The sequence below is a fragment of the Euleptes europaea genome, chromosome 3 (assembly GCF_029931775.1).
Source record: "Euleptes europaea isolate rEulEur1 chromosome 3, rEulEur1.hap1, whole genome shotgun sequence".
Lineage (NCBI taxonomy): Eukaryota > Metazoa > Chordata > Lepidosauria > Squamata > Sphaerodactylidae > Euleptes > Euleptes europaea.
The window spans coordinates 28151308-28176833 of NC_079314.1; the positions used below are offsets into that span (position 1 = coordinate 28151308).

At 43.9% G+C, this 25526-nt stretch overlaps 1 protein-coding gene across 1 annotated transcript; it reads left to right on the plus strand.

Annotated features, from left to right (window-relative positions):
- The first annotated feature begins 16561 nt into the window (after positions 1 to 16561).
- On the plus strand, positions 16562 to 24855 carry TMEM35B (transmembrane protein 35B). The gene is made up of 3 exons (XM_056847644.1): positions 16562 to 16670; positions 23373 to 23553; positions 24705 to 24855. The coding sequence occupies exons 1-3, from the start codon at positions 16563 to 16565 to the stop codon at positions 24833 to 24835; spliced, it is 420 nt and encodes a 139-aa protein (XP_056703622.1). The 5' UTR covers position 16562; the 3' UTR covers positions 24836 to 24855.
- The last annotated feature ends 671 nt before the right edge of the window (positions 24856 to 25526 follow it).

The window sequence follows — 25526 nt, forward strand, 5'->3', positions numbered from 1 at the left end:
AACAATGAATTTTCTATCAATAACCAGTTCTCGGACTGGATAAGCCAGTCTAGTCCTCTTTGTCTTGAAGTTTGAGAAGTATCTTTAAAATCTTGTCAGTGTGGACCAGACTAATAAATCCCTCTGTCACTAAAGTTTAAAGTACCTCCACTAGTTTAAGCTCATTTTAAAAATAAACAAAATGGCAGTGTGGGTACTATTTAAATGGGTTGCAAGTCTGCCTACTTAGTTCTGTGTAGAGGATTTACTGAATGTGTGTGAGATTAATAAATTTGTTCTCTATGTAATTGGAATTAGTATCTCTCACTTAGAGCAGGTGAGTCGGGCCTTGGGGCTACATATTTAACTGCAAGGACAAACAGTAAAATAAGAACCCTTGTCTGCTCAAAATACCACTGTGTGTAAGTGGCATGAGAAATAAAAAGTGCTTGCATTGTGTTCCATTTTTGACCTTTTTCCCACCTCGTTCGATGATTTTGATTGCTTGCAAAAAGCTGACTTCAGAAGCTCAGAAGGGTGATGCCAGAATACATAATGCGTAATGTGCTAGGCCTTCAGTTCTGATAACTGGTGCTGTCAGGAGAGAAGCACTTCTTGCTTTGTGGGGGGAGGGAGGCTTTACTTCACTGTTTGCAAAGCTGCTATTGGCTGTAGTTTTTCCTCCCAAACAATAGTTAAAGGCCACTTGAGCAACAGGGGGGCCTGAAAGCCTGCCAATTGTTTCCCTGGAGGTCAGGGCGGCCTGTGATCACTTATTCTGAACTAAGCTCAACATGAAGAGACTACTTTTTTAGGTTTGTTTGGACCATTGGTTGTTTTCCACCATCACAGCTAGCAAGGTTGGAATCAACAGGTCAGTTGCAGATCTGTCTTTATGCCAGTGGGTGGGGTTAAGTGAATACTGTTAAGGGGTGGGGAGGGGGTGGGGCAGACGAGAAATGGGAGGATTGGCATTCTCCCACTCTGTCACTGCAATTAGATAAGGATTGCTATGTTAGCATGCCTGTGGAAGCTCATGATGGTGTATACAAATCCCCATCTGATATCTAATGGCATTGAACATCAGCACTGAAATGTGGGAAGGGTTGGCTGCAAGTGAATTAGCTAGTGATGGAAAAAAACCTTTCTGTTGCTATATCCTAAAACATGTTCCTTTTTGTTTTGCAAAAGAATCAAGCCAAGATGTGGACTTGAGGAAATTGGCACATTGGCTGGCTTGGTAGTGTCTTTCCCCTTTTTAAGGGCAGTTAAAGAGTTGCCAGTGGAAAGGTTGTATTTTTCACCCACTGTATGCCCTTAACGAGGCTCTCAGAAAAGGGGACATGGGAAATAGAGGGGCAGCAATGTGGAAAGTAAGGTAGTAGAAAGCTGAATAAACTCAAACTCCTATCTGTATTGTGAAGAGTTCAGAGGGTGTTTGGACTGGCTTTCAACTAGTACCAAAGGTGATTTGCTTCGTGGGAGGGGGGAAGGGATGGGAGGATGGATGGACAGCAGCAGTACAGTGAAGCAGCCAATTGGCGTTGCATCTGCACAGAAGGGGTATCATACCTCTGGCTGCAAATATCCTTATGCTAGGTTGGCAGTTGAGGATTAAGAAACAATTTAAGACTAGTTTTATTGTTCACCTTCCTGTGTTCCAGTCTCTGGAAAAAAACCCAGCTTCTACTTGTGCCCCATACTTCCCAATGATTTGTGTTGATATAATTTGTAAATTCCCCTCAGTTTGCCAATCTGTAGATTAATTTTGTTTGTTTTTTGTTTAAATATGTATTCATTTTCAGAAACTCGGCTGTATGTATTTCACTACTAACGTCATTTCTTATTCTTTAGGTGAAGGTAATGCCTGCTGGATGAAACCAAGGTGCTGCTTCATGAGGTAAGAATCACATTGGCAAGATGGTGTTAGATGAATATGGTCACATCCTAAATCCTAGAGTTCAGGGAGAATTTAACAGTCTGAGCTGTTGATGTCCTATATATGTATGGTGGTATTCATGTCCATGACAACATTTGTATGTTGTGTGTGTGTGTATAAAAGTATAAAAACGACATTATCCCCTGGCCACAGATTCACAGCCCTGCAAAGCTTAGATGAGATTTACACTAAACAACTCAAAAGCATCCCCAAACATCCCCAAATTAGCTTTAGAGAATTTCACCTGTAGATTTGCGGCTCTGAATGCATAGCAAGCCCACCCTTGCTTAGCAGTTGATTTACCAATGGAAAATTGCAGTGGTTTCACACTTGATCCTCCAAAGTATGATGTTAATGCTGCAGAAGGGACAAACAAATATTGCAGCAGGTCCTCAGGGATGTTGGTACCACATGGGCAAGACATTGGTTTAGTAAAAGGTCTTGCTGAGAGGATCTTCTGATCTGCAGAATTCATAGTGTTAATACAAAGCTGTAAATACCTTTCTCATGAATAGTCTTAATTAACATTAATATTGCAGTATTGATCAAGTGGCATTTGAGTTGGTAGTTCAGCATGCCAGGGGAAACACTTTTTGATAAGCACAAGAGTGGTCTGGTTGAATGTTAAGGGCTCGTACATGGAGTCTTTGTTGATTCAAGGGAGCTCATGTACATATAAAGGCACAATTTCTCCTGGATCCAAGGTGGAAAGGTCATGTTAATAACACAGCAAATGAGGCTATCAGTGCTGACTATGATCCTTGGTTAATTTCAGCCAGATATTGAAAAGTAACTTGTATACTTGGCCTTCGAGTGGAGTCCTGCTTCTAAGAAAGAAACAGCAGACTGAGTTGGTTTTAGGCCTGAAGCTGTTGTAAATTTATTTAGCTGAAGGAAAATTCCATTGGTGGTTTTACTGGGTCATATGTGGAAAATAAGAAATACACTTTTCAGAGGTATTGATTTTAGCCCCCCTCTACCTGCGTTCCTAAGGTCACAAATGCCCTCTTGACACAACTTGGAAATGTAACTAATAACCGCTTGAAAGCCATAGAAGTTGAAAGGCAGGTATGTAGTAAAAATTGAAAAATACTAACTCTGCATTGTTGGAATTGAAAGTTTTGGCAGAAACCAGTCTAGGTTACACAGGATTACTATCCATGGGATGGGTTATGTGGGCAGACCACGTTTTTTTAATTGACTGGTTTTGATTAGATGAATTTGCTTAATATTGAATTTTCTTTGGTATGAAGCATTCCTAATATAATGTCAATTATGTAAATTACGTTGATGGTCGTTCTACACATTGAACTGGTTATAACTCTAAAAGTGATTTGCTTTTAAAGGTGCTCAGAAGGAGGGAGGAGAGGCATGCTTTCTTTTAGGTGGTAATTAAAGCATTTTTTCCCCCAGGAGTACATAAGCCAGTAGATGACAGCTGTCGAATGATGGTGAATGAGAATAGCTGTACAGAGTGGTGAGGAGGTAAGTAGCAAATTGACTTGTTTTTAGGTTAGGGTTGAGTGTGGCAAATTGCTTCCCTAGCAACAGTTTAGGTGGAGTTCTAGAATAACCAAGATTGTGAACAGATGCTTTAAAGGGAAATAAATGAGAGAGATGAACAGTTGACAGAATCCCAACTGTGAATCATGCACAGATTTATTCTGGTGTACTATAACAATTGCATAGGTGCGCCTGTGTGATACCTATTGTGACCTTGTATATGACACTTCCTAATAAAAATAACATGCAATAACTAGTGTTTGGGTTGCGGAAACTTTATGGATCGTTAATTGTCTCAATCAGTGCTAAGCTGTATATTTTTTGTTGTGGAAATGAGCTTCGTTTGAGTGTGTCTGATCCATCGGCTCTGAATTTTTTTGACTCTTTGATTATAAACGGTTGCTGGCCCCTGCTTTAAGTGAAGTATAATGTAAATGAAAGTGTGTAATATGAATGAAGTTAATAAACTTCTATTTGCAAATGGCAATATCCTAAGTTTATTTGATAACTAATAAAAAATTCAAAAGGTAGGCCATTCTTTTCATATTAGTTGCATGACTTAAGTTGCAGATTCACAAGAATACTGGACAAAGCTCAAACGAGATTTTTTTTGTAGTGTCCGTAATGCTAGGAGAAAATTCAACGGATTTAAATACAGAACGACATCACAAATAGTAATATTTAGTAATGCATTAGTAGTTTCTTATATCCAGTATAGTAAGAAAGCAAAAGATTGTTCTGACTTATGTTTCAAATCAATTTGAAATCCTTTTCCTGCACATAAATGTATAGAGAGCAAATTCAGTTGTTCATATTGTTGCAACAGATACATGCGTATTTTTTTCTTAGTAAAGTTTGTAATTTGCTTCTGCAGGGAGAAGCTGATCGTGAGTACAGAAGAAGCGTCCAGAGGACTCAGCAGCAGAAACAGCATCTTTACATGATCAATAAATTAAACCTTTAAGCTGTGACTTTTCTGTTCTTTTAAAAGCTCTCAAAAGCTCTCACAAGGCTACAATAAAATAGAAATTGGTATAAAATACCAGAACTGGAAAATGGGGGCCCAGCAGTTGCTCTGAAGCAAGCTGTCTGACTGCCAGAAATTCTAAGCCATTGTATGCTCAGCTGTACTTGAATAAAACCCATGCTTAAGATCTTACTGTAAGTAGAATTCAGTGGCATGTAGAGACAGTTGTAGCCCTCGGTTGGAGAGGGGGAGTGTATTTCCTACCCTCCCCCTCACACCGTTTTTCAGTCCCGAGTTCTTCAGAGGGACTGCTTGTGTTAAGCGGTCTTTAGTTGTGCTAACTCCACGCTGCCACATTAAGTCCTTGTACCTTATTGACCAGTGTGAGGGAATTTGGTCACAGATTTCCTAGCTGGCCTTGAACAAGTGGCATGTGACTCCATCTAAATAGCAATCAGAAGGTAGAAAAAAGTGGTTAGCAGCAAATCAGATCACCAGTGTATGCTGTGAACAAGGTTGGAGCCAGATATTGGCATCTTGCAATATGTTATGCTGTGCCGTGAACACTTGAATTAACCGCACTTAACTGGAGCTGGCTGACTGCACAAATAATTGGTTGTGGGGATGGTGTCTTACAACAGCAGCGTGATGCTGGATGGTGGAGTTTGCCGGTTTGTGATTCAGGAAAGCCACTAAGACAATTGATGAGTCATCCTACGTTAAAATTTATTTTTTTGTAAGGACTAACAGTAAATTGGTATTAAGGATGAGAAATTAGCTACACTAATGCCCCTCTGAGCTTCAAGAAATCTTCACATGTCATCCTAAATACAGGCTATATATTTAGTTCTCTGGTCTGGTAACTGAACCACCTCCCTGCGCGTTGTGGTCAAGCACACTGAAGAGTACACAGCTTTAAGTAGGGCAGAAGCTTTTGTCGCTGGGAAGCAATCTCGCCCACCTCTGTTCTGAAGCGGAGCAGTTTTTTCCTCCTGGAGGGGCCTGTAAGCCCTCTGAATTATTAGATCTAATCCTTGATGAGGTGTTTTTGGGCAGCAGGCTTTGCACCTAAATAAAATGACTGTGAGCCATTAGATGGCACAAATGAATTTTCTGCCTTCACAGCATGAGAAATCACACATGCATGTATGTGTAACTTGGGCCATTTATGCATGGGAGGTTTTGCCTTGGATTTGCTGCGCTGTAGATGCACATTTTTCCCATCCAAGTTCTCAAAACTCAAAAATAAGCCCCCATGCAGAGTTCTGAGAATTCGGCTGGGAAAATTGTGTATCTGCAGAGTGGCAAAACCTTTCATGCATATATGGCTTTGGTCTGCTTGCAAACTGAATTGTTGCTATATACACAACCTTCAGCAAGAGCGTTTTTAAAAATAATGCGTTGCATGTGTTCTTCCATAATGCACTAAAGCTTGCTGGGAGGGGCTAGAGAACTATAAAGAGTCACGTTTGAAATATCGTTATGAATCATTATTTTTCAAAATAAATTGCAAGCTGAACTGATGGTTCTCTTGGAGAACAGACAGAAGGATGAGGGTTGTAAAGATTAGCCAGCCATATCCCCTTCCTGTTTCAAACAAAAGCCTTGTGCTCCTGCACTGTGTAAGAATCGAATGGTGGCAATCCTCTTGCCTAGTGTCTTGCATCTTCAACTAACTAAATTCAGGCGCTTTCCCACCCTGCGGCTCTTGGGTTAATAAAGGTAAAAGCCCCCTGTGCAAGCACCAGGTCATTCCTTATCCATGGGGTGAGGCAGACTTTGTTTACTGGGTGGTTGGCCAGTGCCTTCCCCAGTCATCTTCCCTTTACCCCCAGTAAGCTGGGTACTGCAACCATTTTGCTACAAGGAAAAGCCTCGGGTTACAGAGCCTGTCAGCAAGTTTGACTCCTTTTGTATGTTGTTAATTAACCCCAGCCCTCTTGGCAATGGATATTGTGTGGAATTCAGACTGAATTATTAATCTGTAAACTAAGAACTGCCTCTAAGGCAGGGGGAGTGGACTAGGGGAAGGAAGCATCTGGGGAACGTTCTCATTAGAGAAGGCACTGAGCTCAAAGCTTCAAGCTCTGCAATTTTCCAGCTGGTTTCATAATTTAGGGTCCCGATCAGTTAAGAAATTACACTAATGAGGGAATATAGTGCCTACATTGCTCTCCTGGGGGCCAGCAGGACTGCCGTGGCTCCCTGTCCACCTATACAGCATTCCCATCTTGGTGGTTACCAGCACTTCAACTGGAGATCACTGGAAAAGCACAGTGGGACTCTTCTCCAGGTGAGCTTGTGTGTGGCTTTCTTCATTCCTCCCAGAAGCCCTGGGGGGAGATAATGTAATATGTTCTTACAGTTGATGTGATGCTTCAGGGCCTATTAAACGTGATTAAAACCAAAAGATTTCTAGATCTAAGGCCTGCAAAAGAGTGCTGGAAAGCCTAGGAACAGTTGAACTTCTTGAAGCGCTGTTCAGCTGGTGAAGTGCCATAAATACCTTACGTATTGAGATCAAAGTCCCATGTTCTCCCTTGTTTTTCTTAGACTTCAGAATCCCAAAGAAGATAAGATAAACTGAACTGCAAGCAACTTGTAACTATTTTCAGTACTTTGTAATTGCAAGTGGTACCCTCAGCGCCTGGATTTTTCTAAAAAGCATTGGCTGTGGGAAACAAAGTGAAAATAAAAAACATGCATCGGTTAAGAGCTAGGTTTTCCCATGGCCCATTTGTTAACGGTAGGGAAGTGTGGGGGTTGAACATATGAAGCTGCCTTATATTGAATCAGACCCGAGGCCTAGTCCCTTTAACGAGATGCCGGGGATTGAACCTGGGACCTTCTGTATGCCAAGCAGATGCTTCGATTTCTTAAAAGTAAGTTGTCTAATCCATAATGTGGAGCTATCTATGTGGAGTAATCTATAATATGCAGAAGACCCCAACAGCTGTATCAGTCTTGTTTTGATTAACAATACGCTTCACTTTCCCCTGTAACCAAGTATAGCCCCCCCCCCCCGCTGATAGTCACTCTGCTTCTGCCCAGCTCCTTGTAAGAATAACCTACAAAACATTACATCCAATGATGTATGTTTGAGGGCTTAGTGCTACACACGTTCACGGACATGCACAATCCTGCGTTCAGTCCCAGCCATCTCTTAAAGAATCTGGCAGCCGTCATGTGAAAAATATTTAAGAACTGCTGATCACACCGTACAAATGTGGATGGACCAGTGGTCTAACTGCTTCCTATAGGTCTCTGTGGCCATTAATACAAAACAAGTTAGTGTGTCTGCACAGTTTTAAATGCAGTGTTTCCTTATCTCTTCAGTGACGTATAGGGATTGTGCCTTAGCAATGCAATTTAGTAATTCCCTTTTAGGTTGGTATTTGCAGTATGCGATTTAAATGGCAATGGCTAATTTTTTTTAACACATTCTGTGAGACACCTGATGTGTTTGATGAGCGAATCACACACACACACACAATGCTTGTCTAAAGTGTGCGTTTCCTCAACTGAACTGGATCCCAGACAGCATACGTACCAGGGTTGAGGCAGGCAGGAGTGTTATGACAGACTAGGCCCGCACGCCTTTGCATAACTTCCTTGTTACAAAAAATGCAAGCTGGTTTCTACAAAATACTACCAGTCACTCCCAGCAATTGACCTTTATTTTTAAAACACAGAACAAGCACAAAGCCCTTGGGACCAAAATGAAGCAATCTGTGTGCCCAGGCCGTTGGAAGAGCATCCGACTGCCTGTCTTAGAACATCCAGATGCATCGCACTGGCTGAAAGGTGGTGGAAATCGGAACGACCCCCTTTCCAATATGAGATCGCAAAGTCACTCGAGGAAAAAATACACCTACCTTCACTTTTCCAGCCCTGTCCGCCTCGAAGTGAAGCCGCCTCCCCATCAAGACAGTTGTGGCCTCCCACGAAGGCGTCGCCAGCATCTTCATCTCGGATCCTCAGCTGATCCCACGGCACAGGATTTAGTGATCAGTGGGGTGACTGTACCCTTGGCCAGCTCAGACCGGTACAGAAGACGCAAGACGGAGATCCACGTTTACGTCCCCAGTGGGAAAAAGGCGGCCGATGTCGAGTCAACGGACGAAGGGTTCTTGGAAGCAACTGATAAACTGAGCATGCTCAGCTTGGAGGACTCCATCCTCTGAAAACACTGGAGTGGAGTGGTGGGCGGTGTGGTGAGGAACCTGCTTACAAAGTTTCTCTGGAGATTATGTAAGCTTAGGTTAGGTTCCTAGCAGGCAATAATCTCCAGATCTCGATCCAGGTCGCTAGATACTGCATGTTAATATGTAGGGCTTGGAAAGCACAGCGGTAATTTTTAACTTTATTTTAACAACAGTCATATTCTTTTTTTATAGAATTCCTATGGTTTGTTTTTAAATTTGCCTTGTCTTTATTAGTAAGGCTGAGGATATGCATTTCTGTATTTTTATAATGCTGGTCAAATGACCGTAATAAATTGAACTTGAACTAGGTTAGGTTCCAGAAGTGATCTCCCATGGTCAGTGGTGGTGAAAAAGATGAAACGTTTTTCATGGTTTCCGTGCAGCCCCACATTTCTGTTCTATGCAGGCACAACTGAAGCTGTTATGGGTCTTTGTGGTGCAGCACTGACACATGTCTATGCAAGTGTCCATAGATAATACATGTGTTTGAAGAGGGGAACAAATGCCTTCCCGCCCTGTTTTTTTGAGCACTTGCAAAGCAAAAACAGTGTAGAGAAATATTCTAATGGAAATTTTTTAAATAGATGTTGGTGAGCACTAGTAGCCATATATAATCGGCTTTTGCGAAGCCTGTAAAATAGAAGAAGAGTTGGTTTTTATATGCCAACTTTCTCTACCATTTAAGAGAGAATCAAACCTGCTTATGATCACCTTCCCTTCCCCACAACAGACACCTGTGAGGGAGGTGGGACTGAGAGAGCTCTAACAGAGCTGTAACTTGCCCAAGGTCACCCAGCTGGCTTCGTGTGTAGGAGTGGGGAAACAAATCTAGTTCACCAGATAAGCCTCCACCACTCATGTGGAGGAAGAGGGAATCAAACCCGGTTCTCCAGAACAGAGTCCACTGCTCCAAACCACCGCTCTTAACCACTACACCACGCTGGCTCTTGAAACCTAAAGGATCCAACCTCTATGCAGCTATAGCCATTGGCCTAGATTAGGGTAAGCATGTAGAGTTCCCAAGGTCAAATTCCACCCCACCCCCTCCTGGAATGTACATTGCCTGGTCTTCAGTTACCAACCCATACGCCAAGAAGGGTTTTTGGAGAGCGGCTTCTTGGCAGGCCATTTGGGGGTGATATAGTACCTTCTATCAGTTTCATCTGGCTAGCCAACGCTCTCATTAGACTCAGCCACTCTGGCTACACTGAACCATACTTATGTAAGCTTGTGGTTGATTTCTGTAATGCACTGTACATCGAACTGTCCTCGAAGACAACCTGGAAAGTTGATCTGGTTCAGAATCTGAAAGCCCGATTATTGTAGGGGACTAGCCAAGGAGAATGTGCCTTGCTCATCTTAAAACAGCTACGTTGCCTGCCAGTTTGTTTCTGAGCCCGGTTCAAAGTGCTGGCCAACCTTTAAAGCCTGGAGTAGAACCCACATAGCTGAAGGAGACTCTCTCCAATATGTCCCTGATGCCAGCTACAGTCTTCAGACTGCCACCTATTGTCCATTCCCCCACTTAAAGTGGGGGGAATGGACAAAGCCTGGCATCAACCAGAGTCCATTCCTTTTCCACTGTAGCACCCCACCCTGTGGAACCTGAGGAGGTGAAGGGAGAGTCACTAAGAAATCTTCAGGAGGAGCTGCCAGGCCATTTTGTTTGCCTGGGCTTTTAATGGGATATCTTTTGGAGAGAAGGGGTTTCCCGTTGTTGTTTTTTAAAATATTTTTTGAACTTTGACTTGTAAGCTGCCTGGAGCCACAAGGGAAAGTGGGGTATAAGTGTTGAAAATAAGTGCTGGGGCAACATCCAGCTATCTCTACAGTGGCTGGTAAGACTGCATAGGGAAAGAGCGATCGCCCATTTAATAAAGTTGGAAAGTTACTGTTGTGGATCATAAGAAAGCCATGCTGGATCAGACCAAGGCCCATCAAGTCCAGCAGTCTGTTCACACAGTGGCCAACCAGGTGCCTCTAGAAAGCCCACAAACAAGACGACTGCAGCAGCGTTGTCTTGCCTTATGTTCCAATGCCCCTAATACAATGGGCATGCTCCTCTGATCCTGGAGAGAATAGGTATGCATCATGGCTAGTATCCATTTTGACTAGTAGCCATGGATAGCCCTCTCCTCCATGAACATGTCCACTCCCCTCTTAAAGCCTTCCAAGTTGGCAGCCATCACCACATCCTGGGGCGGGGAGTTCCACAATTTAACTATGCGTTGTGTGAGGAAGTACTTCCTTTTATCAGTTTTGAATCTCTCACCCTCCAGCTTCAGCAGATGACCCCGCGTTCTAGTATTATGAGAGAGGGAGAAAAGCTTCTCCCTGTCCACTCTCTCCATACTATGCATAATTTTATCTTAAATCACCACAGATCTCTTTTACAAATATTTCTGGCACCAAGGAAGCTGCTTGGTCTATGGTTCCCTTCTTGTTGCTTTGAATATGCAGGAAGACTACTTTACATGCAGTTCTTCCTGATGAGTAGCTTGCATAACATACAAGCAATGTGTCTCCTGTTATGCGAACTCTGCTATACAGAAGAGGCAGGATTAAAAATAGACTTTAAAAAAATACAGATCGCTGCCACTTCAAGGAGGCATCATCATTTACTCTCCATATCTGTCATTCAGGGAGTTTCATTTCTGTTTCTTAAGAGACAATTTATCAATTCTCTCTGCCGTTCTAATCGATTACCAACCATTTCCATATCCTTTCAAATGGATTTTTCCTTTGCCTTCCTTTGGGTATTGTAATTGCTGTGTCTCATAACTTGATTAAGTGCTGTTTGAGTCCACGGATCTTTGTTGCTGGTGCTTTGCATATGCAAATGTATCTGCCATGATGCTAATCTGAAATAACTATACTTTCTCTTTTCCTAATTGTTCCTTTTCAACAGCAGAAGGCAAATCCTTGGTTCTGTGGTGACCCAGTGTGGTGTAGTGGTTAAGAGCTGTGGACTACAATCTGGAGAATTGGGTTTGATTCCCCACTCCACATGAGTGGTAGACTCTAATCTGGAGAACTGGGTTTGATTCCCCACTCCTCCACATGAATGGCGGACGCTAATCTGGTGAACCAGGATGGCTTCCCCACTCCTACACATGAAGCCAACTGGGTGACCTTAGGTTAGTCACAGCTCTCTTAGAGCGCTCTCAACTCAACCTCCCCCACAGGGTGTCTGTTGCAGGGAGGGGAAGGTGATTGTGAGCGGGTTTGATTCTTAAGTGGTAGAGAAAGTTGGCATATCAAAACTAACTCTCCCTCTCTCATTCTTTGCCCAGGAGCCAGTTAATTTACAAGAAGGTAAAAGTGATATGTTAGTTTTACTCTAGTTGGTTAAGCGGAGGAAGCAACTCCTCAAACCTTTGGGGAAGCTGGCATTTATTCACCGTTATTATTGTTGTTGATCTGTCACCCTGTATTGCTGTCTCTTGTTTCATTTGGCACACACCTTAATGTTGGTTACTGACCCTCCTTCCAGTGTTTTTAATTGAGTTATTTTATAATTTGAACTGCATTTTAAATTACTTAAATGTTTTCATTTTTTTAAAACGTTCGCTGCCTTGTGGACGCCGGGTGGAAAGGCAGCATAAAATTGGTTTTAAAATGTTTTATTATTTTAAAAAATCTATGCTGCCTTTCCACCCAAATAGGGTCTCTAACGTGTTGAACATCAAAACATTTCAATATGAAACAACATTGACCATAAAGTATACCGTATATGAAATAATTCAGTATAACATATACATGTGCTTAATGAAATCATGCCAGACCTTCCCTGCTTTTCTCAAGCCCTTTCTTCCTGTCACAGTGTGCGGTTGTGGTTAGAGTGTTGGACTAGGATTGAGGCAACCCAGGTTCAAATTCTGACCCTTTCATAAAGTTTGCTTGATGGCTTGGGGCCAGTCATTTGTCCATCATTCTGATGTACCCCATACGCTAGTTGCAAAAAACTGTGAATGCTGTTCTTGGATCCTTGGAGTAAGCATGGAACAGGGCGTACTTTGCTGTGTCAGACCTGTGGTCCTTCTGCTCTAGCATCCTGGTTCACACAGATGGCCAACAAGCCGCCCCAGAGGACCAACAAACAGGGCTAAATAAATAGTCCCTCCAATACATACACAAGTCAGTTTTTTGCAAAAATAATATTTTTGTCCATAATGTTATTTTTAGATTTGCAGGCAGAACTGTAATAGGAAGAGTCCATAAAGGTGAGAAACAGGAGACCAACCTGCCCTTGGTTAACATTACATTCTGCACTTGCTCAGAAGTACTCTTGTATTGCACAACCTCCAAGTCTGGCATGAGCCCTTTTCACAAGTTGTATTGAGTGCATGTGCCATCTGTGTATGGTGTACACTTGCTTGTCCTTCATATGTGCATAGCGTAATTCTCACTTTACATTTTAAGACACATACAGCTGAATCTGTGAGTGAAACCCCCACACTGATCCATTTCCCAGGTTTCCTTGGTAAAGTGAACGTGCATTGGCTCTTTCTTACAAACAGATGTACACTCTTCCTTGCAATATGCATGGGCGTCGACTGTAAGTTGTGACCTGTTATCCAGGGCCATTTGTACATGGGAGGTTTTGCCATGGATTTTGCTGCTCTCTAGATGCACATTTTCCCCATCCAAATTCTCAAAACTCTGCATGGGGGCTTCTTTTTGAGTTTTGAGAATTCAGATGGGAAAAAACATGCAGCTAGAGAGCGGCAAAGGAACCCCGTGGTGCAGAGTGGTAAGCCGCAGTACTGCAGTCCAAGCTCTGCTCATGACCTGAGTTCGATCTTGACAGAAGTTGGTTTCAGGTAGCCGGCTCAAGGTTGACTCAGCCGTCCATCCTTCCCAGGTCGGTAAAATGAGTACCCAGCTTGCTGGGGGTAAAGGGAAGATGACTGGGAAAAGGCACTGGCAAACCACCCCGTAAACAAAGTCTGCCTAGGAAAAGTCAGGATGTGACGTCACCCCATGGGTCAGGAATGACTTGGTGCTTGCACAGGGGACCTTTACCTTTACCTTAGAGAGCGGCAAACTAAAACCTACCATGTGTAAATGGTCCAGGTTGTCAAATGAACAGGCTCTGGCCCCTTATACGCAGGATGTCCCTGTAGGCTGAAGCTAATGGTTAATGAAAATAATGAGAGCAGCTTTCTGAAATGGATTAAAAGAGCTGTGGATTCACAAACGTCTGATGCGGTTGTAGGAGACAGAAGATAAGAAGCGTACCCAATCTCCCCAATGCCCTGCTCTAAGCACCGATTGTTCTGCCCACCCTAAAGGCAGAAGTTCACCAGATAAGACAATAGCTTAGATGCCTCTCCAATAACATATTAAATCATGCAGTAATTTACAGACTGTCGGATAACACACCTGGCTAATTGGACAAATGTATGCCAAGGATGAACATCATGTGTTATCTCACTCGGGGAAGGTAGAGAAGGTATCTGTTTACCACAGGTATAGACGTTGGCATGAGGAACCAAAAGAAGATAGAAAAAAAGGCCGAAGTCAGCCAAAGTCCAGGGTTAATTAAGCCAAAGTCCAAAGTATGTGAGATTATGGGCATGCGTAGTAGGTAACTGAAGATAAGAGCCTGAACTAGACAAAGGACTCACAAAAAGTATAAATATTCACTTGTACTGCTTGCTTTTTGAAGAGTTGTATTTTCTGTCCTGAGACAGGCCTCTTCCTGCCGGCAAATAAAGTTACCTCTTGCTTCCAAAAAAAAGAACCTGAGTCGTCCTCGTTCTTGGTGGTTCTGTGCCATAGAGCGAGGGTTTGGCTTTTGCATCTAACATCCCTGCATTTGTCGGCACTTGTGAACAGGGCTTGGAATCAGTCCAATCCATGCACCCCTCCGTCTCCAAGCCCAACAAACAAACTCCTTGCCTAAACTAATTTCCTCTCTCCTTAATCTAACAAAGGACAGCTCTGAGGAAGGGAGGCTGAGGAATCTCCTATGGGAAGGGTCAGCCCAGACAATGAAACAAGTAGCTAAATTCTGTGCTGCAATATACAAGATCCTGAAACGGAAAATGTTATATTTGAGGTTTTTAGCTAATTTATGTATCCATTTAAGAATTCTGTATCCCATAGCTTTAGATATTGTATCTTTTAATTCTATTTTGTAATTGATATGAATATTTTACTGGTTTCGCCATATTTACAGATCTGATTAGCAGTCATATATAAAGTACGCTACTTAAAGTTGGGTCATAATGCAAACAAATACCTATGCTGTAATAGAACTGGCTAATGGAAAATGACAGCATGAAGGGCTCCTATGAAAGAACACTGTCCAATACTTTTTTCAATTTATGCACAAACTAATATTCTTAAATTCCTCAAGGAAACATAATACGCTATATTAATTAGTATATTGACATGCAAACATCCACAAGTAGCATAATAATCCAATGCAATAAATTTAACCAAAGCCAAATTGGCTGGGTCATGGCAACTAGATTCCCCCCCTCCTTTTAATATTTAGTGAATTTTAGTTTCTTAAATATTAGTCAAGAACTTTAGTCAGGTATGGTCTTAAAAAAAATCGACGTAATCTTTTATCTCATGTATAGATGGCCCAGGCTAGCCTCATCTCGTCAGATCTCAGAAGCGAAGCAGGGTCAGCCCTGGTTAGTATTTGGATGGGAGGCCACCAAGGAAGTCCAGGGTTGCTGTGCAGAGGAAGGCACCAGCAAACCACCTCTGTTAGTCTCTTGCCATGAAAACCCCATAAAGGGGTCTCCAAGTCAAGTCAAGTTTATACTAGTCAAGTCAAGTCTTATTTCGATACAATATCAGCTCTAGGTAAAAAATCAAAGTTAGGTTAAAATAATAAAATAAAATAATAAAAGTTGATGATTCTGGAAGGATGATTTGAAGAGGAGGAAAGATCTTCTACGGGGAAAGGTTTTCAGTTAGCCTTTCACGTATCCCGCTAGACCGGAGGCGGAATTTGGCTACTTGAATGGTTATCTCCCGAGAGGAGTCTGCTAAGAGAAGGGAAACGGTAGCTTCTCCCATTCTCCCAGGAAAGGATGGCAATAGGGGGAGGATGTAAACTCCATCAAGGGGTCTCGGCTGCGACTTGAAGGCACTTTATACACACACACACACACACACGCATGGACAGAAGAGAGTAAAGGGGAAGTCAATTATGCTTTGTTATTTTTTTTTTAGATTAGAAATCTTTATGGATTCAATTTTATATTGTTAAGTATTATTGGAAAATGATTTATATGATGTATAAAATGAGAGGAGAGTGTTACAGATTCCGTGGACTGCCAAAAAAACAAACCAGTGGGTTCTAGATCAAATCAAGCCTGAACTGACCCTAGAAGCTAAAATGGCTAAACTGAGGCTGTCGTATTTTGGTCACGTCACGAGACAAGAGTCACAAAAGACCGTCACGATAGGAAAAGTTGAGGGCAGCAGGAAAAGAGGAAGAGGAAGACCCAACAAGAGATGGATGGACTCAATAAAAGAAGCCACAGCAAGATCTGAGCAAGGCTTTTTTGCAAGATCTGAGCAAGGCTTTTTTGCAAGATCTGAGCAAGGCTTTTTTGCAAGATCTGAGAAAGGCTTTTTTGCAAGATCTGAGCAAGGCTGTCAAAGATAGGACATTTTGGAGGACTTTCATTCATAGGGTCGCCATGAGTCGGAGGCGACTTGACGGCACTGAACACACATAAAATGAGAAAATAATAAAAAAACTTATTATATAAAAACACACACACTCGCATAGATGACACGAATGTTTTACTGGCACATGCCGTACTAATAGATCTGACTCTGAACCCCTTGCCTGGGTGGGGCGTTGACTCCCGAGCTTCGCCCCCGGCCTGCAGGGAGAAACTCCCCTTTTGGCCGGCGGTGTTTTCTCTCTCCTCCCCCTTTCCCCCCCAGTTCCCTTTTCCCCCCTCCTCCGAGCAAGAAAGCGAGCCGGAGAGCCATGGCGCTGCTCTTCGCCGCCCTCCGCGTGGTCTTGGGCCTCTTCTTCGTGGTCAGCGGGGCCGTCAAGCTGACCGAGCAGATCTCCGGCGAAGTTTACCGGCAGATGGTGAGCGGCGGCGGCGGCGGCGGGGGGCGAGGGGGAGGAAGCGCGCAAAGGGATCCGGCCGGGCTCGTTTTGCAGCGGGCAGTTGGAGGAAGCGCGCAAAAACAGATATGAAAACAAGCAAGACCTGGAGGAGGAGGAGGGTTGCTCATTTGCAAAAAAAAAAAAAAAATGATAATAATAAGAATTAAAAAATGATGCACGTCCAGAAGACAAAGGGCAGCCGGGTTTGGCTCGGCGCGCGCTCCCGAGCGGGCGTGCACCGAGGCAGACCGTGCTGCCCCCGGGGGGAAAGATCATGGGGAGGTTTGGCCTGGGATCGGCCGCTCTCGAAATGCACGTTTCCCCCCCCCCCGTCTGAATCCTCAAAACTCTGCAAGGGGGGGTTATTTTTGCGTTTTGAGAATTTTGGCTGGGGGGGGGGAATGTGCATTTGGAAAGCGGCAGATCCAAGGCTTTGCCTTGGATCTGCCACTCCAAATGCACATTTCCCCCCCCCCAGCCAAAATTCTCAAAACGCATTGTGTTCTATCAGTGCATCGTTGTTTCTTGGTTTAGTTGTGGGTTTTGGTTTTTTTTTTTGCAAATGAGCAAGCCTACGGACCGACACGGGGCTTGTTTCCGAGTCCCCCCCCCCCCCGCAGCCGGATCGTTAGAGGGAGGCTTCCTCGGAAGCAAGCGCCCGTGGTGCAAGGTCAGGACCGCGGGCGTCCTTCGGGCTGCGGAAGGCAGCGCCGGGCCTTTCGGAGCGGTTTCCCCGCTTCTGGTTTCTGCAGGCCTCTCCCGAGCGCGCCACGCTCGTGCGAACCTTCCGCCCCGTGTGCGCGGCGGGGTGCGAGTTCAACAGGGCGGGCAACAGTTGCGGGAGAAGTTCCTTTAAAAAAAAAATATATATATATATTGTTTTTGTTGATTGTTAAACTATGTATTTAATATTTTTGGGGGAAAAAATTAATTCTTAATGGGACCATTTAAAGGATCCTCTTTGATCTAATCCCCTATCTACACTTTTTTTTCAATTTTATATTAGGTGGTGATTTAATAATGTTAGCTAGGATAAGAATATATTAATTAGAATTGTAGTGGGATTGGTCCCGTTAGCAAAAGTTTATACAATTTATTTTTAGATGGAAGAGGGAGAGGGGGAAGTCCATTCGTGATTGATTTAGCAATATTATTTGACTTTTTAGTATTATTAGTATTTTTTAACATTGGGTAAGTGTATTATATGGTGACATTTTAAATCAAGAAAATAATATATATATTATTTTTAAAAGATAAATTTATTATTTTATATATATTTAAAAAGTTGCTTGCCGCCCACCGCAGAGGCCAGCGTCCTGTGGCTCTCTGGCACTGTCAGTTGTGTAAAAGGGCAAGAGCCCAGCAGCACCTTAAGGGGGTCACTAAATTTCTGGCAGGGTGTGAGCTTTCGTGAGCCACAGATCTCATCTTCAGCGAAGAGCCCTCGGTTGTGTGGATCTGGCTGTCTGCCTGGACCTGGCGCCCTGACCTCCGCCTTCCAAACTGTTTTGGCGCGAATCCGATTGGAATTGGAGAGGCTTTGCTGGTTGGGACTGTGGATCGCTCTCTGCAGCATGGCAGTTGTAAAACTCGAGCCTGTGCATCCAGCTTCTGTTCTTTGGCCAAATAAAAGAGCCTGTTAGTTTTATCCAACCTCCTCCCAATTGTCTTTCATTGGACTCTACGGATAATTGGGTCACAACACTTGCATGACACAGTGTTTTAATTGGAAGAGTTGGTAGTTCTTCTCTGTCTCGGACATTCTGTAGTTATCTGTCTGCGACAAAAAGGCACGCACAATTCAGAAGCTTTATGCAGGGTTGAATGTCTTTGGCCGTTAATGCACAGGAGGTTTTGCCTTGGATTTGCTGCTCTTTAGATGCACGTTTTCCCCATCCAAATTCTCAGAACTCAACCATAAGCCCCCATGCAGAGTTTGGAGAATTCGGATGGGGAAAGCGTGCATCTAGAGAATGGCAAATCCAAGGCAAAAACCTCCCATGCATAAATGGCCATAGTTGGGTAAAGCTGATATAGAAAGTATCCCGAGAACGGGCTGTCTTGCAAGTATGACAACCCTGTAATAAACTTTCTCTCTCTCATTTGACGCACGAGAGGTTTCGCCTTGGATTTGCCGCTTTCCAGACGCACATTTTCCCCATCCGGATTGTCAAAACCTTGCAGGGGGGCTTATTTTTGAGTTCTGGGAATTCAGCTGGGGAAACTGTACATCTAGAGAGCAGCAAATCCAAGGCAAAACCTCCCGTGCGTAAAGACGATTGGCATTTGCCCCGCTGCTGAGAATTTCCTGTGCAGCCATCAAGCAGACAACCTGAAGTGTCCCCAAGTTAGCACTTGCTGCAAACATAAAGGCAGAAAAAGCTTCCTCTCTTGCATCGACATATTTCTTTGGGTGGTTGTTGGAAGGAAGGAAGGGCGGGCCTCTGCAGCCCTGGAAGCTGGAAGGTACTTGCTTTCCCCCACTCACAAGCCTTCCTAAACTGCTTTTCCCAAACACAAATTTTTCATTGACACGTGGGAAAGGGCTCAATCTCTTGAAGTTTTAAGTCGGGGGAAAAAACAATGACATGCAGAGGCGGTATCTGAAAATTCCTGGAGATTTTGCCATTGTTTTCTGGTAGCGGTTGGCAATTTTTTATAATTAAAGAGCCAACTGCTGTCAAAAGTTGGGACAAGAGATCAGCAGAGAGCCACTATAAGAAAGCCCAATGGTAGAACTGAAAATACATAGCTTAAGGCTACTGGTAACTGACACGTAGATTAATAATTAAAACAGTTTCTGAAGCTCACACATGGGTTGTTGCAAGTCCTTTATTAGTGAGCTGCACACATGAGCTTGCACAACATCGTAAATATGTACAAGAGCACCCTTAGTGCACTGATATAAATCTGTGCATTGTTTGCCTTTCAAACCTCAAGCAGTCCAGCCCAGAATATGGAAGAGAGATATTCCCTTTAGGTCTCTGAGTCATTTTAAAATTTCTGGGGCCTAGTGGGAAATGTTGGCCCTACAGCATGACTCGAGAGCCAGTGTGGTGTAGTGGTTAACAGCAGTAGTTTGGAGCGGAGGACTCTAACCTGGAGAACCGGGTTTGATTCCCCACTCTTCCACATGAGCGGTGGAGGCTAATCTGGTGAACTGGATTTGTTTCCTCACTCCTACGCATTAAGCCAACTGGGTGACCTTGGGTTAGTCACAGCTCTCCTAGAGCTCTCTCAGCCCCACCTACATCACAGGGTGTCTGTTGTGGGGAGGGGAAGGGAAGCCATTGTAAAGCGATTGTAAGCCAGTTGGATTCTCCCTTAAGTGGTAGAGAAAGTTGACATATAAAAACCAACTCTTCTTCTCTTAGTTGGGTGTCTACATGGAGGTCTTTCACCCTGAAGCTTTGGGGGTGGGTGGGGGTGGGCAGCCTTCTTTCCCAACCTTTCTTGAGTCTCAAGGGGTGCCCCATCAGACTGATCCACAGTTCTAGCCTGACAAGCTTTCTAACATTCAAATTCTAGCCTGATGAGATGAGATTTGAACCATGGACCTCTCTGCCATGTTACACCCATGTCATATGCAAAGGGCCCCCAAATTTGTTGTGAGTGCTGGTGGAATTTTTGGACTGGGAAGTGGGCATCGCCACAAAATGGTTGCCACAGAACACTTTGGCCAGTCATAAGATGTTGGGAGGTTCTAGGCCAGGGGTGGGGAACGTCAGGCCCGGGGGCCGTATAAGGCCCGCAAAATCATTTGGTCTGGCCCTTCCTGGCAGATCTCTGGCTCAGAAGGATGCTGCCCTGCCTGAATCTCTTGGGCCCAGCTGGGGACAGCAGAGCTCAAAAGCGAGTAGCTCTGTGTGGCAGACACTCGGAGCTGTCTCCAGTCGTGCCTCTTGGCTAAATGTTTGACCGAATATAGCAGGCTAATTTTTAAGTTGATAATTTTGTATGGCCCGCGAATGATGTTATAAATATCCGAATGGCCCTTGGCAGAAAAAAGGTTCCCCGCCCCTGTTCTAGGCCAAGAGTGCTTCTACAGTGGAGGCTGAAAGGCTACAGATGCGAAGGCGGCACCCGGTGCTGCAATGTGGTGAAGAGAAGCCAGGGATGAGGACACATGGAAACACATTGGAGGGGTCCCATGCCTCCCATGTCGGGAATTCCTGGGTAAACATTTGGAGGTTCCTGTGCAGTTGGAGAAACAGCAGTGGGTGGTTTTGATAGCCATTCAAAATGTGTGCTGCTCCCGATTGGGTTGGGTCTTCTCGAAGTTGTACAGAACCTCCAAAATATCGGAAGTATTGAAGCTTCCCTCCTGCACCTAGAGAAGGACAGGGGGCTGTCCTGGAATTATAGCGGAGCCCTGTAAATATGGGCAATTCTGAAGTGCAGTGGCCTTTAGTTTCCTATGAAACCCTTCCCTTTCTTATTCATGATTGCATTAGAAATGCTTGGGGATGGAAATGGGAAAACAAAATGAAAACTACTTGAACCAAAGGCTGTTCTTAAAATGCAAGCCAACAGCTGATTCAAGGTTGTTGTTTTTTAAATTTCTTTTTAGTCTCTTTCCCCTTTACCTGATTGATTCAGGCTGTGAAATCAAAAATACAGTTGCATACCAGTGAAATCTTAATATTGCACTGTCGAAACCTCTGTTCTGAACAGATACCAAAAATGATTAAGTGGTTATCTACAGAGGATTTTTCAAACAGCAGGTTTAAACAGGTCTTTCTGATTCATGTATTGCTTGTTTACCATTAGCTGCCTTGAATACAGGACAGATGGCATGAATATTTTATTTAATACGTAAAATCTGAGTATGCATTGAACTAATTCAGCAAACACAAATTATTTTTTTAATTATGTTGATCCCAAAATAGTCTGTGGCATTAGTTAGCTCTGATGGATAATATCACGGGTCTATTGTTTGTAAACATGTTTCAGTTAAATTGGCAAGTGTTTTTGTTTATGTGAACTAACTTGTGTGCTCCAGTGAAGATCTTGCTGTTCCTTTGCTTTGTTATAAGGAGAAATTACTTCTTTTTTTAACAAAAAAATAACATGTATACAAAAAGTTACAGGTTTTAGAACTTTACCTAAGGCTATTGTAACAGGGTGTTTAGTTTTCTCCAATGGTGCATCTAATGTTTTCCATTCCAGGACACTTTTTAAGGGAGGGGCCGTGGCTCAGTGGTGGAGCATGTGCTTGGCATGCAGAAGGTCCCAGGTTCAGTCTCTGGCACCTCCAGTTAAAGGGACTAGGCAAGGAGGTGATGTGAAAGACCTCTGCCTGAGACCCTGGAGAGCCGCTGCCGGCCTGAGTAGACAATACTGACTTTGATGGACCGAGGGTCTGATTCAGTATAAGGCAGCTTCATGTGTTCACACATGCTAAATAATGCACTTTCAATCTACTTTAGTGATTGTTTGCAAGTGGATTTTGTCATTCCACGCAGTAAAATCCAGCTGCAAAGTGCTTTGGAAGTGGATTGAAAGTGCATTATTTGGCATGTGTGAATGCACTGCCAGTCTATGCGACCCCTGTACGTGAATTTCTGTATAAGGGCACCTCTCTTAAGTGTTCTGAGGTGACTTGTGTTATGCTGCCTCCTTGCCTTTCTTAAGTTCACTGCCACCAAAGGCTCTTGCCTTGGGATTCTTAGTTGGACCCAAAGACCAGGATGGCTTAGTTGTATATGGTAGAAGAGGATCCTTTACTCTAAAACAAACAGCTGTATCTTAAACATGAATAGAGTTTATTTATGAGTAAAATGGTGTAGTGGTTTCTGTAAGCGTAATGGATTCAGATAGGTGAAATGGTACATAGGTGAAATGGTCCCTTCAATAGACCTTAAGCACACAGGCTTATTTTCTCACTTGGCCACTTAGACCAATAACTTCCACAAAGCTTCACTTGTCACCCAGGCTAATAACTTCCATACAGACTTATTTTCTTCACTTGCCACTTGGGCTAATAACCTCCACACAGAAATCCACTGGCCTACATTTTAGGTCACAGCAAGATACGTTTAAAACTCCACATTAAAACGTAGAAATAAAACAGACACAGTATTGATGGGGGCAAAACACCACAGTACAGTTTGGTTTTTAAAAAAAAATCCAAGTTGGTCTGGATGATTTATATGTAGTAGCTGAATAATGCTGGAAGCAATTGGATCTTTCATAGTGCAGCCAAATTCTAGAATTTTGAACTCATGAAGCTGCCGTATACTGAATCAGACCCTTGGTACATCAAGTTCAGTATTGTCTACTCTGACCGGCAACGGCTTTCCAGGGTCTCAGGCTGAGGTCTTTCACATCACCTACTGTCCTTTCAACTGGACACGCTGGGGATTGAACCGGGGACCTTCTGCATGCCAAGTAGATGCTCTACCTCTGAGCCACGGCCCCTCATTTTCCAGCTTCCATAAGGGCTAGAACCCTTTTTCCTGAAAGTGGATGATTGGTATGCCCGTTTTTGTGGCACGGGCAGTATGTGTGGCTAAAATAATGCTGAAATTATATTCCTTTTTTTTTTTCAATCAAGCACATCTTTTGAAATACAAATACCTTTTTGATTATTTGGCTAATGAATTTCCTGGAACTTTCTGCTGGCATCAAAGGCTGCTCTTCAGATTGACTCACCTATCCAAATGCCTCCTTCTTTTCCAGAAATCCCAGTTTGTGCAGTTTGCTGATGTTTTCCCCTTGAAAGAGTTTGGCTACAAGCCAGAGCCGGGTCGGTACCTTGAAGTGGTGGGCTGGACAGAAGTAGTGGCTGGCTTACTCTTAGCCTTCGGGCCGCAGCTGCTGCAAGAGCTTAGCAATTTCGTCCTCACTATCATCATGATAGGTAAGGGTTGTCTGGCAGTTAATTTATGAAAACACAGGCCTGGCGCTCAAGGCTGGCTTCGGGGTGCCTCTCTTTATCCCGCACAAGCATAGCGGGAACTTTCTTATCTCCTCTGCAATCAAGTTGCAACTGATTGAGCTTTGGGGCTGGATGCAGAAAGCAGCAAAGAGGTTTTCTTAAGAGGTAATGGAACTGGGCCGATGTTGCTTGGGAACTCTTTGTGGTTGCTTGGGAGCCAGCGTGGCATAGTGGTTTGGAGCTGTGGACTCTGATCTGGAGAACCTGGTTTGATTCCCCACTCCTCCACATGAGCGGCAGAGGCTAATCTGGTGAACTGGATTTGTTTCCCCACTCCTATGCACGAAGCCGGCTGGGTGACCTTGAGCTACTCACTCTCTCAGCCCCACCTACTTCACAGGGTGTCTGTTGTGGGGAGGGGAAGGTGATTGTAAGCCGGTTTGATTCTTCCTTAAGTGGTAGAGAAAGTCTGCATATAAAAAACCAACTCTTCTTCATGACTGTGTGTGTGCACTTGGTTCCCATCTGCTCAACCTGTGCCCTTGTTACGAAACAGTTCTTTTTTTTACGAAAGGTACCATATGCTCTCCTCTGAGGGAAATGGTTTGGGTAAAAGGCTGCCCCTGAAACTTCCCACTTCCTAAGGAAATGGGTGGCGGGGAACAAGATTGTGATTTCCAGCAGGGGGCATTGCGACCTAACATGCCAGAGATCCATAGCCTGGGCGGCTGGTGTGCTAATGTTGCTGACGCTGCAGGGAGAATGTGGATGAGATTTCTAGGGTGATGAATAAGAGGGGAGGAGATCTGGCCTTTTGGATACAAATGTCTTCAGCGTGGTGTAGTGGTTAAGAGCGGCGGACTCTAATCCGGAGAACTAGCTTTCATTCCCCACTCCTCCACGTGAGTGGCGGACTCTAATCTGATGAACCAGGTTGGTTTCCCCGCTCCTACACATGAAGCCAGCTGGGTGCCCTTGGGCTAGTTCAGTCTATCTGAACTCTCTCAGCCCCACCTACCTCACAAGTTGTCTGTTGTGGGGAGGGGAAGGGAAGGCAATCGTAAGCCTGTTTGATTCTCCTTAAAAGATAGAGAAAATCTGCATATAAAAACGGACTCTTCTTCTCTTTGCAGGTGCCATCTACACCCTCTTGGTTTTGAAAGAACCCATCGCCATGTGCGCCCCTGCCACTCTTTGCCTGGGCCTCCTGCTTCTCCTGAACATCCGGGGAAGGGGGAAAAGTGCCAAGTCCAAGTTTGAGTGAGGGGAAGTCGGCCAGGAGGAAAGGGATGGAGGGATTGCGAACAATTCTGCCAGGGGTCTTTGGTGGCATAATTGTGTTTCTGTCGTCCTGTTTTCCCTGCTGTGGCCTAATTCGCTTAAACATGCTAATGAGATAAGTTGCACCCCAACGATGAATTATCTGGAAGGACTTTGTGAATTTGAGATTTCCGGTGGTAAGGCCTTTCCCAGTTCTCTCTGGTAGTTCCCTTCCTATTCCCATGGGAGGCATCATGGACCACGCTGATCCAGTCTGATGGATTTCGCCGTTTAGAGGAGAGGAAAGGGAAAATAATCAAATCTTGCAACATTTGTCTGATGAAAATCCTTTTTTTAATTCTGTGGAAGACGGTTGTGCCTTTCTGAAGCCTAAAACAAGCCATTTCTGTGAGGGTTTGCTGCATTGTGCTCAAGAATTCTGGAAACCTATCATTTCATAGTTTCTCAGCTGAAAGGGAAATATATACATAAAACATTTGGAGGCTGTGTCTAATAGGGCAAATGTGAATTGCTCTTAAAACAGTTGTAGCCTTACTCAACAAAAACTAATTTGTCAGAGGACTACAGTTCTTTAAGGGCTTGGGTTTTACACAATCATTTCTCCCAGGTTAATCCCTTCCAAATTCATTTCAGACTCTGGTTTGTGTACACAAAGAGAAACTGAAGTGAGCCAG